Source organism: Amphiura filiformis, chromosome 2, assembly GCF_039555335.1.
Source record: "Amphiura filiformis chromosome 2, Afil_fr2py, whole genome shotgun sequence".
NCBI lineage: Eukaryota > Metazoa > Echinodermata > Ophiuroidea > Amphilepidida > Amphiuridae > Amphiura > Amphiura filiformis.
The window spans coordinates 825,001-841,237 of record NC_092629.1 but is presented as its reverse complement, the minus strand read 5'-3'; the positions used below and the strand labels follow the sequence as shown (position 1 = coordinate 841,237).

General features: G+C 39.9%; 1 protein-coding gene across 1 annotated transcript in view; it reads right to left on the bottom strand.

Moving 5' to 3' along the window:
• The window catches only part of LOC140145438 (ubiquitin carboxyl-terminal hydrolase 24-like), a 116,555-nt gene that overhangs the window by 99,187 nt on the left and 1,131 nt on the right, over positions 1 to 16,237 (bottom strand). The window contains 7 exon segments of the mRNA XM_072167155.1: positions 1,436 to 1,550; positions 2,792 to 2,950; positions 4,253 to 4,393; positions 5,368 to 5,439; positions 5,861 to 6,022; positions 7,537 to 7,748; positions 9,550 to 9,739. Coding sequence (XP_072023256.1) covers positions 1,436 to 1,550; positions 2,792 to 2,950; positions 4,253 to 4,393; positions 5,368 to 5,439; positions 5,861 to 6,022; positions 7,537 to 7,748; positions 9,550 to 9,739 — 1,051 coding nt within the window.

Here is a 16,237-nt window from a genome sequence, read left to right as displayed (position 1 = left end):
AAACATAAAAAATACTACACCCCATGGCGACTGCTTATACTATGATCAGCTCATAATAGGCCAGACTGTTTTTTTTGTTACTGAAAGAGTCAATAAAGTCCCAACTTATGCCCACATAAATTCACAAAAGCTTGCATCACTCATGCAACACACAGTTCGCGCCAAACTGTGTGTATGCCATTCTATATCAATCCACAATGTTATGAGCTCCGCCTATTACAAGTCAATCAATGTATAGTATGACATGGAAATTAGATGGCTTGAGGCATCCAAAGCACTCCCAATTTCAATGCGCAAATCCTCAATACAACCCATTAATATTCAGGCCTGAAACTGACGGACCTTAAAAAAAAACCAGTGTGGAATTGGCGTAAAATTGGTCAAATTGGGCTGAAAATAAAAGAAAACACGTCCATTTGAGCACGCAAAAAAAAAAGAGCTGAAATCCGCAAAAAAGCTTAAAAGTTTCAAGTCTGAATGTTGATGTGCCTGTGCAAATCAATGTAAAAGAACAGCCCTTGTTTATCATCCGAGCGCACACAGAGTAAACACGGAAGCCTTCTGATTGGCTAATTCAATCATAACAGGCCAGTAATCTGACTAGCAGATCCTATGCCAAAGTTGCACCCATGAAGAACCACAAAGGGAACACAAAGCCCTGCCTATGTCACTTATGAACAGTGTGCACATCAATCAAATAGAGTAAGAAGAGGTCCATTCTCTGGAAGTTAGTGTAAGCAGGTGCAGTCTTTCTCCATTATCTCAAAAATAATAAATAATCAAATCTGTCAGAAACACTTTTTGCTTCCAAGGGTTTTTTTGAACAGATTTGATGAAAAGTAGTGCAATTTTGCCATTAGGCGACGAAAAAAAGAAAACCTGTTCAACGGGCGGACGGACCTTTCAAGTAGGGTCGGTCGGTTCGTTTTTTTTTTTTTTTGGAAATGACCAAAAAAAATCACCAAAATCATTAAATATTTGTAATTTGGGGAAATAAAAAAAAAAATTTTGTTCCTGAACTTGTCAAAATTTGGGTCGGTATTCATTTGTACAGGAAATTTTTTTTCCCAATTTGTTCAAAATCTGGGTCGGTCGGGCCCGTAGAACAGGGTTTTCTTTTTTCGTCGCCTTAACACAAGAATACTTTTAAGGGGCTATTTTGTGATGGAGCTAATCACTCCTAGCCCCACATATTTAGAGTCATGTGAGGGCACTACTGTAAATGTTGAAATTTTCACATAGTTAACTTTTCATTTTGCTCATTTTAAAGTTTCAATTATAATTAAATTCATAATTCTAAGCTTTCATCAATTAACCTATACATACAAGGAATATATTCATGCCCTGTTATCTTCACAGTGGTCGCTTCAAACGCCAAAAGCGCGGAAATAAACATCGCGCAAAAATATCGCCCATTTACGGTGTTCTGCATTACCTTCCAATGCTATAGAGAGTACTTTGTTATCTACAAGCCACTCAAGAATCTTCTCCTCGTTGATTGCATTACGGTTGGATCTGGACGACGTCGAGTCTTCTATTAGTTTGGTGATCTGTTGGTTTCAAAACAAAAGTAGTTTGACTTATATGCCTCATATATGTGACAAGGTCTGGCCCATGGTGGCCAAAGGCGCCAAATTTGACATTTAGATAAAGCCAAGTAAAAAAAAAAAATATTTCTCATCCTAACTTTTTTCAAAAAGGAGGATGAGGGCACTTTTTTTTGCCTTTTTTTTTTTGCCTTTTCCAAAACAAGTTTTTGCCCAAAGAAGATAGATCTAGTGCCTTTCCGGCAAGACTTCCATATGTGCCTCGCCATATGTTTTTACATATTCATTATTTCTAAAGGTAGGAACAAACTAGCTGCAAACAAGACTAGAAAAGGTACTGACAGCGAAAATCAATCGAAATTTCGTCTTTTTATTGTTTTTTGATGTGGCAGCAAAAAACGATGCAGGCAGGGATAAGAAACTAATTTTTTTTTTTTACTTGGCTTAAACACAAAAATATGGAGTAAAAAAACAATAAAATACATACGAAAACAGGCATCAGAGAACATCAGAGAACAACAAGACAATATTATACTTGGAAAATGTCTTTTTATGTGTATTGAATATTGGGCTATTCCATCTAAAATCTACACTCCCCCTGTGGAAGATTTTGGAAATATTTTCCAGGGGGAGTATGAATTTCAAATGGAATGAACACATTAGCAGCTCCATTTGAAACTCACCCTCTCTGTGTGGAAGAATCAGGTTGAATCTTTTTCAAAGGGTGTATGAAATTCCAGGGGTGCATTTCACTAAACTTTTAACACATCATATTCTCTAGTAACCGTTCGCAAGTTGCAAATGCCCTTTTACTACACATAACTTTACAAAGGGTCTCTGTGGTATATCCCTATTTACGAAGGGTATCGATCGTAAGTCATCAATAACATGGATTTTAAGATGTGTCGTAAGTTTCGAACGATTTTGAGACTTATAAAGCTTTGTTAAGTTGAGTGAAATGCCCAGGGTGTACTCAGTACAAATGATCATACGGGGATGTGCCACAAACATGGTTATCATTTGCAGCCTTTTGGTATATCAATGACCCCTTTTTCTATGCCAATATTGGTATTATATATGGATGGGTCCTTTTTTGACTTTTGGCATATCGATGAGTCCAAATTTCTTGGAACAATTAGTATACTGATGGGTCCACTTTCAAATTCTCAGTGGCACACCCCTACCAAAACCAAACTTGAGTACCCCCCCCTCTCCCCCGGTGACTTATAGCAACTTTTACATACCTCTTTGAGGCTGTTCATCTTAGCATTAAAGTGTGGTGACCTCAGCATTCTTAGTGCTATATGTAATCTGAGATCGTCTACTTCTTGTACGTCATCCACCCAGAACATCAAACACAACGTCTTCATGGTGCACAGCAGATCAGATATACTACCGGCTTTCTGTCAGGATAATATGACATGCTATCAGTAAATAAACACAGCCAAATTAAAAGGTCGCCACTAGTTCCATCCCCATTTAATCAGAGTCTGATGAGTTTATGGCAACATAATCTATATAATAATTTTCTATACACTTTCCTTCGAAGGTTGATATCAAATCTGATATCAAAAGTTTAATCATTGTGAGCATAGGAACCGTTGTTTGAAAATTTGTGCAATTTTAAAAATGACAAATTACGAATTGACCACGCAAAAGCCAATGCATGGAATCAGCTTATTATGTGGCCTGAAGCAACCCGTACAGGAATCATTATACACTTGCCTGCGCACAATTAAAAGAGCGGGGTATTTGACTGCATTTTGACATGCATGTGTAAACCTTTAATGACAATGAAATTAGACCTCTCAGATGCATGTAAATGTGTAGATGTTGAGAAGAGGTGGTTTATAATCGATTAACCTGCGCTGCCGGCCTATTCAGTCAACATAATTCGTGGCACTCACGCTTGCTCCGCCGCATGATTCAACTCCCTAAACATGGAAAAACAGTAGCATGATCAACGGGAATCATAAACTGAGCTCAAAAAGAAACTTATAATTATTTACAACTTGTGAATCACAAGGTCATATCTTAAAATACTGTCAATCAAAATGAACCAAAATTACACACAGGATTACCTTAATACTCTACTCAAAACACATGTCAGTAACCAAGCAGTTGTCCAACTGACACACAGCTTCTGGACTTCATTCACTTTCACAGCCCAACATTTGGCACCCAGGACAACAAATCTGTGAGAATGCACACAAGATCCTTGCACAGATGATAAAACAGTACTGCTTTCTGCTTTTCATACACTTTTTTCATGAAACAGGGCTGAGCTGTGAATGTGGTCCAGGAAGCTGTCCCATGTCAGTGCATTTTGCTGTTGTGTCAGTTGGATAACTGCTTGGTTACTGACATGTGTTAAGAGTAGAGTATTGAAGTAAATATGTGTGTAATTTTGGTTCAATTTGATGGACAGGATTTCAAGATATGACCTTGTGAAAAATTATAAGTTTCTTTTTGAGCTCAGTTTATAAATAAACATAATTATTGCCTGGTGAAAAATTATGTATTTTAAAAACCCAATCTCCCACATCAGCGCAGCTGTTTTCAACATTATTATCACACTTGGGGTGAAAATCCAATGGTGGCTAGTACGCAGATGTCGAACCTGGAAGTCAAGAGCAACCACTGGCGGCGCATCATATTGTAAATACCTACAATCAATTCAGGTACAGGCATCCCCCATGGCTCACCTTTTGTTTGAGTTCACTGTCTGCAATCTCGGTGACATATTTCAGTGTTTTCTTCTCGGCTTGTGCAAGAAACGTTGAGAATCTCACAACGTTCAAATACTCTGCACAGATCCCTAATGGCTGAAGTAAGGCCGCCATTGTCTGAAACAAGAATTAGATGTTGATTCAAAGTTAATTCAAGGAATGTGCCCAGGCGGTATAGGTCACATGACACATGACATACGAGGATGATGAAACTACAAGGCTGACAGCCCATTCAAAATAGATGGTTAGCTGTTACAAATTGAAAGACAACATGAGGGCACGGTGGCTCAGTGGTTACAGCCTTGGACTCATAATCTGAGAGCTTGCTCGACGTGCGTGGGTTCGATTCCCGCCCCACCACCGTGTTGCGCCCTTGGGCAAGGCGCTTTGCCTCGCTTGCCTCACCCCACCCAGGTGCAATGGGAAGCTGTTAGGGGTAGTCACAGTCGTTGTACTGATGGACCCTGCGCCACTTGTAGGCTGCAAACGTGGTTCCGACATATTCTAATGACGGCGGAATAAATGTAAAGCGCTTAGAGGCTGTTTACGGCATAAAGCGCTATATAAATGTCAACATTTATTTTTTATTTAACATACTTACAGTTGAGTTGTGTTTTTAAAGGTTTTAGAAAATTTACATAATTTTGCTTTTAGCAACAAATAACACAATCTAGTTGTTTGTGAAGATTTCATGATTACGTATTAATCCAATGGTGACATCAAAAATGGCAACATCGCAACTGACCCCTAACACATTTAGTTGTTTTGAAGATTTCACGATTACGTATTAATCCAATGGTGACATCAAAAATGGTGACATCGCATCTGAACCAACTACCCTCATTATTATGTTTTGATGAATTTTAAGTGTGTGAAAACATGGGATCAAACACATAAGAATACGGTACCTATGTCTCATCCAATAATTTAAAACTCAGCTAGACCAATAAATATGGCCTCAATCAATCCAATTTTATATCAAACTTGACACCTTAACAGTGTTACAAATTTTAAAGGACAGAAAGCATTTATAACTTTATTTCAAACACAAACTAAGATATTCTTTTAAAACACACATTAAGATAACTCACAGATGGATCCAGATCATCCGATGACTCCAACACATGTTTCTTGATCTCATCAAAGCCTCCTTGTTGAGCAAACTGTGAAAAGAGTCAAATATATGGGGGAAATATTACTCTATGAACAGGGACAAGGGGCTGTACAAACTTAGTAACCTGTTATATTTCTTAGTCTTGCTGTAACCTTCCTGAAAAGAACTTGAAATCAACCATGACAGGATTGACAGAATGTGGGCACTCTAACCACCATTAGGCCACTCTTGCCCCCGGTGAAGTTTAACACTAAGTACTAACCATGTTAATAAGATTAACAAGCCAACCACAAGTTCCTTGTACTGAGTGAATGGTGGGCTGACAGCAAATGTTTAATTAACCCTGGTTAGTGACTGTACTTACTCTGTTAATAATAAGATTAACTAGCCATCCACAAGGTTCCTTGTACTGAGTGAATGGTGGGCTGACAGCAAACGTTTGATTAACCCTGGTTAGTGATTGTACTTACTCTGTTAATAAGATTAACTAGCCATCCACAAGGTTCCTTGTACTGAGTGAATGGCGGGCTGACAGCAAACGTTTGATTGACGCCAAACACTTCTTCCCAATGAAGACGTTCCCACTGCTTGGAGCGGTTCTTATAATGGAACTCTGTATCAGCATTGAAAGCCTGGATTTAAAAAAAAATAACACATGTATATTTTCATATGGCAATAGCCATAATGGGCTATTCCATTCAAAATCCACTCTCCCTGTGGAAGATTTTGGAAATATCTTCCACAGAGGGAGTTTGAATTTCAAATGGAATGAACACATTAGGCAGCTCTATTTGAATTTCATACACCCTCTGAAAAAGATTCAACCTGAATCTTCCACAGAGGGAGGGTATGAATCTTCCACAGAGGGAGGGTAAGTTTTAAATGGAGCTGTCTAATGTGCTAATTCCATTTGAAATTCATACTCCCCCTGTGGCAGTTATTTCCGAAATCTTCCACAGGGGGAGTGTGGATTTAAATGCAATTGCCACAATTACACAAGATCATTATTCGGTCGGTGTGACGTCACTTGCAATAGATCTCTTCATTGCATTGGGTTTTTTTTTTGCAGGGATTCGGCTGTTCCATCTGGCATCCTCTGACACGAAGGGAACACTCAATGGGGGAAACATGTCACAAAATAAATACCTCTGGCTGGAACTGAAAGGCCTTGTACAAACAAATGTGACCTGGCAGCACAAATGAGCCGTAAATTCCCTAAATTGTATTCTGACTTACGGTGTAAAATGTGTACGAAGGTCATATTCATCGGTAACTTAAGCTGGCCCGACATCCGTCTCATTTCGATAGTAAAAAACTAATCAATAATCCTATTGTTGAAGTGGATAATAAGCTTCTACCTTAGATGGCTATAGAACTTTTAATAGCTCTGGTCTTTGTTTGCTTATATTGCTAAATCCTGTTCAAGTGGTGGGTTACCAGGCATTGTATTTTGTACAGGTATGCATAACCAACAATTAACAATGAGAGAACTTTCTTAAACGTCGTTGACTTGGGGATGATTTGAAAAGACCGCCAATTATGACTGTTTGATATTTATTGCCAACAACGTGGAAAAAGAGACATATGTAAAAACGTAAAAAGCTATAATTTTGTTGAAGGAGCAAAGTTTAACAAACCATAACCCCGCTTCTGGATATCGTTTGAAGTCAAATGATATACCATTTTTAAGTTTATGATGTTTATTTTTTAAACACGAAATAAAACAAAATTGACCGGGGGAGGAATTACGGCTCATTCGCCGTGGACGGTCACAAATAGGGATTTTGCCAGGGGTGTCACCTTTGACAGGAGTGAGAAATGGGTAAGTGCAATAAAGATATTGATGCATGCCTCTAGAACAAGCATTAACATTCAGCAATAGTGCATTGACTTGAGTCAAGTCCCAAACACAGAAACGTAAGTTAGCACCAACCTTGCTCACCCAAATCTCCTAAGGACAACCTTACTACAGGTAAATTTGGTAATTCTTGGCCAAGCTCGAACCCTCGGGATACTAGTGGCTCCACGATAAACACACACGCACATAGCGTTAGTACGCTACATGGACGCAACAGGTATGTTCGAGTTTGGCCAAGAATTACTTAATTTACCTGTATACACTCTCATGGTTCAAATTAACACTCACCATATTGAGCACATTTAACAGATCACATGGTACTGGTTGATGTTTCAGTCTAGCTGCTACTAAGTCTACTAGTAACCCTAACATGTTGTAGATGCCTTCTTGGATCTCACCACCCCATCGATGGACTGCGTTGGAGGTCATCAATTTCTTGAAAGCTTCTGGCATGCAGCGACTTACAAATCTCATACAATTCTCATCAGCATCCATTAAACCTGCAGAGGGAGGGAGTGAACAAGAAAGAAGTTCCCTATTATAATTCAACTAGGCGGTTACCCGTATTTGGCGGTTCTCGGCTGTCGCGATTACCTGGCTGATGGTGACTGTACCCACCAAGTTTTATGGGCATAGGACAGTTTTTACTAATTTGACCTCAGATGACCCCTTGTGACCTCGAAATGATCTTCCAAAATTTGGCTCTAAATGTTGACTGTACCCACCACGTTTCATGCCCATACAACAGTTTTTGGTAATTTGACCTTGGATGACCCCAAAATGACCGTCCAAAAATTTGACTTTATAATTCAATGTGGCTAACAAGCCTCGTACAGTTCTCACAAATCTCATACAATTCTCATCAGCATCCATCAAACCTGCAGAGGGAGGGAGTGAACAAGAAAGAAGTTTCCTATTATAATTCAATGTGGCTAACAAGCCTCGTATGTACAGTTCTCACAAATCTCATACAATTCTCATCAGCATCCATCAAACCTGCAGAGGGAGGGAGTGAACAAGAAAGAAGTTCCCTATTATAATTCAATGTGGCTAACAAGCCTCGTACAGTTCTCACAAATCTCATACAATTCTCATCAGCATCCATCAAACCTGCAGAGGGAGGGAGTGAACAAGAAAGAAGTTCCCTATTATAATTCAATGTGGCTAACAAGCCTCGTACAGTTCTCACAAATCTCATACAATTCTCATCAGCATCCATCAAACCTGCAGAGGGAGGGAGTGAACAAGAAAGAAGTTTCCTATTATAATTCAATGTGGCTAACAAGCCTCGTACAGTTCTCACAAATCTCATAAGCATCCATCAAACCTGCAGAGGGAGGGAGTGAACAAGAAAGAAGTTCCCTATTATAATTCAATGTGGCTAACAAGCCTCGTACAGTTCTCACAAATCTCATACAATTCTCATAAGCATCCATCAAACCTGCAGAGGGAGGAAATTAACAAAAAAGAAGGTCCTCATCATATAACAAGCCTCATACAGTGCATCATCTGACTAATGAAAAGAACAACCAACATAAATTTTGGTAGGGGTGTGCGGCGTGGAGCGCCAAACTTTGGGAACTAAGAACTGATTTTCGGGCAAAATAGGGGCTTGATGAACTGAAATAAGGGCCAAATTATAGGCTGTGGAGCTAAATAATTCAAAATTATTTTTCTCCAAATTTGAGCTTAACCCTAACCCGCCTGAATACTACAAAATACTACTTGATATATGCGCTGTTGTTCGTGCATGCATCCCACGTGGTGTGATGACTAATCGCCTCTAAGTGATATAGGCACGGTTTCGCTGGCCAGCGAAGCCCAAGACCCGTGGCAAAGTGTCGCCGACCGAGTGCTTGGCATGCGAGGGGTCTCGGGTTAGAATCCCACCCAGAGCAAACAACTTCTTTCCTTCTTTTCTCTCTTTATTCTTTCCTTCTTTCCCTTCCCGTCGCCGAAAAGCCCTTAGGGGGTTAGGGTTAGAGAGCTGTGTACAAATGTCAGAGTTTGAGGCTCAAAGAACTGGAGCAGATCCAAAGGGGGGGGGGGTGGTGACTTAAGGAACTGTCGGAGAGCCTGAAAAGGGGACCCTTGACCGCCGCACATGGATTGCTTAAGGAACTGTCGGAGAGCCTGAAAAGGGGACCCGTATGGCTGTACCACCTTTACATGTGAGGGCACCCCCAGGTCCAACTTAAGCTAGAGTGAACACGATAATGCTATTGATTTTTTTACATAAAAGTATGGCCAATTCAGAAACAGCCCATATTCTTACCACTACTGTACAAAAACGTGACTTACCTTCCTCAGCTAGACGCGTCGCAGCAATAAGACATTTCCCTAAACTTTCTTCTTTCTTGTACGGGATGGACCACTGGTCGGTAAACACACGACTCTCCAATTCATAGAGATTAGTGGTAGGGAATTCCTTAGACGCTTCTTGGCTCTCGTCATCCTTGGTTTCTGTACTGGTTGAACTTGGTTCCTCATCCTGAGTATCGAGGAAGAAAATAAAAGAAATGGTTAGAACCTGTGGCATCCCAGTGCTCAGTGGTACTCTCTATCATCCTTTACAAATCCAAGGCCTGTGTGTACCCCTGTTTATTGAGGGAGGCCATCGAAAATATTATAAATTAAGGCTGTTGTTATTAAATGTTTGGGAGCTCAATCAAAAGGTTCTTATTTCTGATCCAATAAATTGCACTTAATGTGTACGTTTCGATAACCACTCTGTTATCTTTATCAACACTGAATGAAGACGGCCACACAGCACCCTTAGGAAACAACTGGTGCACCCGAAGGATAAACGCGATCCGCTTAATACAACCCAAGCCATATACAACATTCCTTGCTTGAACTGCGATCTCTCGTACGTGGGAGAGACGGGAAGGAAATTTGGTACTCGACTGGATGAGCAGGATTGAGCACCGCGCGGAAGCAGAAAAAGAACTTGGAAAAACAGTCACCAGAGCAAGTAGGAAAGAATCGCTTACAACCATCCATAAATCGGCCATCACAGATCATGTTGCAGAGAGGAACCATGTCATCTATTGGGGGGGAGGCAGAGGTCATAGGCACGGAGCAAGACAGATATAAACGTTGGGTCAAGGAGGCTATAGAGATCAGGAAGAGAAGGGGCACCGCACCACCATGAACAGAGATGAAGGTCAATATCAGCTTTCTCACATTTTTGATGAACTGCTACATCCTGTGAAAAATCAATCAAAACATCCAACAGGAAAAAAATTGGCAACACAGTCAACAAGTCAATCACCAAGAAATCAATAGGTGATTGGATGACCAGTTGACAGTAGCAGTCTTCATTCAGTGTTGATAAAGATAACAGAGTGGTTATCAAACGCATACAGTAAGTGCAATTTATTGGATCAGAAATAAGAACCTTTTGATTGACTTTATTCTACCGATCCTGATGAATTTGTTCAACCATGTTTGGGAGCTGTTTTTTAAAAAAAAATTAGAAAATTTGCTAAACATGCAAACAGAAAAAAGCCTTTTTATTGTTTTTACTTGTCCAATTTACAATTTACTGCTCCTAAAATAGGTGCTTTTTGTGCAATTTAGCATTTCGGCGCCTTTCTACTTTGCCTTCGAGATGTCAAAAAGGCAGGCTCTGATAAATTTTTTAATTGCCCGATCGGGCAAGGTTAGGTCAACTTTTACTTGCCCGAATATTTGTGAAAGAAATCTGTCCATAGGCCTACTGGGAAAAAGCTGGTATAAACTTGGGAACCTTGTTCCCGGAAAATTTTAGTCACTCACAGGAAATTGCGATTTTAAGCTTACAAAAAAACTTACAGCATTACCCTGCTTTGAAGCTTTACAGTATTGCCTGCTTGATCCTCAGACTCATTTCTATCCTTTTCAGATTGTTATCTCTTCCCAAATAATGTTTTGTAAATTTTCTTTGTGGCAAAATAAAGAATATTAAGACAACAATTTATCAAAATTAGCGTTCATCGTAGCATTTGTGATGTATTTAAATATCTACCGCACATCACTGCACAATAATTTGCAAATTGCCCGATCGGGCAGGGTGTCTGATGATTTAGCTTGCCCGACAGTATTTTTAATTGCCCCGGGCAATCCGACAGGGGATTTATCGGAGCCTGCAAAAATTATCCTGGGATCTAGTACGAGTATGGTATATGGCCATGTGTTTTGAACTCGCCACCCAAAAAGGATGGCGGCGTTGCATTTTTCCGATCCTTTCGCCAAAAATGTTTATAACTTGACAACCACATGTACTACAGACATAAGTTTGGTGTCAATTTAAAGCTGAAACTCCATACTATATGCTGTGCGAAATTCATTAATGTGTGTTTTAGGGTGTTGGAGATATGTCCATTTGTTATTGGAGTATTCAGGGTGGTGGTGGCTGAGGAAGCGGTGGCTGAGGAAGCGGGCTGTACAAACCCTATGGAAGGCACAGCATCATGAGCATTGCAGTTATATTTTTTAAATTGCTCCCATTTGCAAATTATAAGGCCCCTCTCCATGTAACTTGGACCCAAGTGTCTATAAGTAAAGAGGTATTAGCTAAGCAATGTTTTAGGTCAAAAGGCAGGGTCAAAGGTCACATGTCAAAGGTCATTTAAGGTCATTTTCCGAAACAGTAAGAAAATGGGTATGTATATATAAAAGTATACATTTTCTGAAGGGAAATTTCATGAGGAGTTCAAATATGATGAGCAATTAAAGATAGGGGCAGAGGTTAAGAAATTATGTCTTGAAAGATAAAAAATGAAAAAGTTAAATTTTAGCTGACAATTTCAGTCTGGACAACTTTTAAACAATACCCCCTACAGTTTTTTAAATGGCATATTTGGATTGCTCATGCAATTTTCTTTCAGGAAATGTATAGTTTGTATGGGGTGGAGTGCATATTTAAAATTTTATGTCGATTTCAACCTCGGAAGGTGTAAATAAGCTCAAAAATGCTGTGCAACGCAAAATGGGGCAAGTTCAAGACACATGACCATATTGATAATAATCCTATGGAATGACACCTAATAATGGTTACTTCTCTCCATCGCTCTCTCTCATTTCCCCTCCCTCTTTCTCTCCTCTTTCATTTCCTTTCCATCCCTTTCTCTTTTTTCCTTGCACTGGGCCCAAATAAGCAATTTTTGCCAGGAGGCTATTGCCCCCTTGCCCCCCTGGCAGCTACGCCACTGATCGCACTTCTGGAAATGTTTACTTCTCAAGGTGTGCTATAAATCACACTGGGGCAGGCAATTTGTGCAATCACACTCATGCAGGCTAGCGGCACTCTGTACAAATTGCCTATACCGATTCCGAAGACAAGACCTGTGGCACAGTCGCATCCCCTGCTTTGTACATGTTTACCCAGGTCACGGTCTGTCTACGTGACAAACAGTCAGGGTCAGAGGACAGCGCAATCTGTCTGCTGCCATGCTGTAATATCTATCAGTCACCTTTTTGTACTGTTCGCAGAGCGTGACGTCTGCACAACAGCCTAATATGGGCATAATGGCTCCGCCCAATGAACCACATTGTACATCCAATAACACCGCCTTTTCGTAGCTACGTCACATTATAGCTCATTCATATCATTACATATTCACAATCACCTTTCAGGATTTGCGGCAGGGACGGATTTAAGCAGTGGCCCGGTGGCCCGGGGCCAGTGGATTTTGCGTCGGGCCAGTAAACTTCCAACAATGCTGGCCCGGCGGGCCACTGATATATTACACTTACGAGACAAGATATCAATGATGGTCATATTTACAGTTGTCTGCTCTTCCTGTCACTTGAAATTTATATCTTTATTCAATGTTTTTTTTTGTATAATATTTATGCGCTACATAATTATATCTGATGATGATAGCGATATCGCAAATACCGCCTAGTTTGAAACTTTTGGAACTAAAAAAGGCAGGACTACTGACTGAACTTGTGTTAGTAACTTCACTCTCTACATTGAGTACATTCAGTACAAAACAAATTAAAATGTTGAGGTTTGCTTGACTTTAAGGGCTCGGACAGTGATGTTTCCACATATTTTTTATGGGACCTGAGAGCACATCAAACATATCGAATTGCATTTTGAAAACGAGGAATATCAAATAATTTTGATTTTTTGATATTTGCGATATGATACACATTGTATGGTGACAAATGATTAAAATAAAAATTGATATAGATTTTTCCCCCAAAGCACCAACAAAAGTTGGGGTTTTTTTGCAGTAGAACATATTGAAAAAGCCGGGCCAGTAAATTTATTGCAGGGCCAGTAGATTTGCCATTTCACTGGCCCGGAGGGCCAGTAGAAAACTGAAACTTAAGTCTGTCCCTGATTTGCGGTGTGACGAACAGACTCTTACACAGGTACCGAGCTCACACTGTCCTCACTTTAGCGATCGAAGTAGCGCCTCTCTTAATTTAGTACTCTCAGACTCATGTGCCTTAAAACTCAATCCCTGCATAGGATATCTCCATTCATTCAATTTTTGAACTTGTTAAAGTACGGCCAGAATATTTTGTGTCCAATTTTCAAATTTTGTGTCCACTTTTCTTTAATACTTTCAAATTGTTTAAGAAGGTACAAATTTTGAATGTGAAATGACATTACATTTTTTTAAGAGTGTGATTTTAGGGGTACGGTAACTGTATACCCAGGTATCATACAAATGTACCCGGTACATGTACTAGTTGGGTTTCCGGGTACCTGTGGTGATGGATCAAGTCAAAGTGGAGTAAGAAATGCACACTCAAATTGCAAGGATATAAATTAGTACGGTAAATATACCTGGAAAATATTTAATGTAAACAACAGGACTCTTTTCAAGATATTGTTTGACATCGTTTGATCTTTAAATTACCGTATACTAGTTTACTTATCCCAGGATATGAACTCTGGCCTCTTGCAAATTGATTTTGTGGCTAGGGTTTGCTGCCATTGAACCTGTCACACATGCTTACAGAATTAGGGCAAAACTTGGAAGTTGTTAAATAATTGTTAAATAATGATCCTCAGACCAAGCCCAAAAGTGAATTCAAGTACGGGTAGGACATAAGATCAATGGGTCACAGTCTTTAGATGACATTCAGTCCTGACAGACTTCCACAGTCTGTACGTATACGCTGGGGTGATGGGGTGATTTCAAATTTTTTTTTGAAGAAAAATTTTGCTTTTTCAAAAATTCCATGTTCTCCAATTTGTTAGAAATTACAACATTTCTCAAAAATCACATCACATCTCTCCTTCTTTCCTAGAAAATAAAATGTGGATTCCCAATCCTACACTCTAAATATTTTCATAAATTAGGAACCTTGCAATTCAGATTTTAATGATGACATGCATGATGTAAGAAAGCTGTACTATAATATTTTGCAGTAACCCTTTGACGCACTTGTCTCTGATTGGCTGTTGAGGCGATCTGCTGTTGCCTGTTGCTGAGTGGAAATTTAAGAATGAACTTTGCGCCGTACCGTACGCATTGTTCCGACTTTGCAACATCACGGTAGTACATGTACATGCGCTTAGTATGTCAACAAATCATACATCTAGAATATTTTCTCAATTTGAATTTTATCCTTTCTAGGTACATGTATGACTGCTTTTACCGTAAAATTTGCGTCAATTCCCGATATCATGATATTATATGTGGGATAATGTGCGCCACGTTCTTTAGGCTCCGAAATTGCCGATTACATAGACGAGACTCGAGAGCAACTGGTAAACAGCGAACCTGTGCAGTACTGGGCTGCTATTCAATTGCGTGGTGCATGGGTGACATGTATTTTCAATGTAAAATGCCTATATGGACGTGATCCACCCAAAATAAAAAAAATCACCGTGTAGATCCCTGTACTAGTATGCATAGGCCTACGCTTGTCAAAGGTTTTATACTGCGAAATATTATTTTGTATACATGTATTTGTATATCTTAAACATATTACATGTCAGAAATTCGGCAAGAATCCGAGAATCCATTCTCTCAAAGATTCTCGTCAGCAAAACTGCAAGAATCTAAATGGATTCTCGACCAGAGGCATAGTGTCACCAGCAATCAGCATGCTGAAAGATCTTAGCTGGAAGACCCTTCATGACAGGCGAGCTCACAACAAATTGATCATGATCAAAATGATCATGATATCTAGACGTTCGCTTTTCGTATCTCTTTCCTTGTTGGAAAGGTATAACGTTGAGGAGATAGGAACATGTACCGAACATCCGGGACCTACTCTGCCATGTTTGGCTGAGTAACGGTACATGAACAGTTTGAACACGGTCTTTTGTGCCTATGTAAATTAGTCAAATGTTGTGTAAAGCTGTGTTTATACCCATGGGTTATTCATCTTCAGACAGAATCATTGTCGTTAACTGCACAAGTAATATGTGTGCAATTTTAGAGAACATTGACCGACAGAGGGTGTCAATATACATGTAGGCCTATGTGTCGCTTTTGAAAAACAGCGAATCATGCGCATGCTCAGCAGCAGTGTTCGATTTACCACCTGCATACCTGCACCAGTGCATGTAACATTCCCTCTGTGCATGCAGCTTTTCACTACCTGCCTGCACGCGTGCATGTACGATTTTAGCGCTAGCGATATGACAAGGCCAATATACAAAAGTAAACAAGCAGTCAGTCCGATTTGGAAAAACCCAATCTATTTTTAGCGCAACATCCTGCCTTCAGGGCTGACGCAATTGACAATTCCCGATACCCCTATCACGTGAGAACTGTCACTTTTTCATTTACTTCCCTAGTCTTCTACACCGCCAGTTTGCGTCGTCTGATAGGCTACTCGTCGATCCTAACGAACATTCGCGATAGCCACATACAGTCTGGTCCGAGACTATGACTTCCCTTAGAGGGGCTAGCGTAATGTGACGTCATCCACCAATTCCCGATACCCTCGCACATGTCGAAGCTGTCATTTTCATTTAATTGAAAAGAAAAGCGGGATGAAATCCGTGGGAGCCGTATCATTAAAAAAG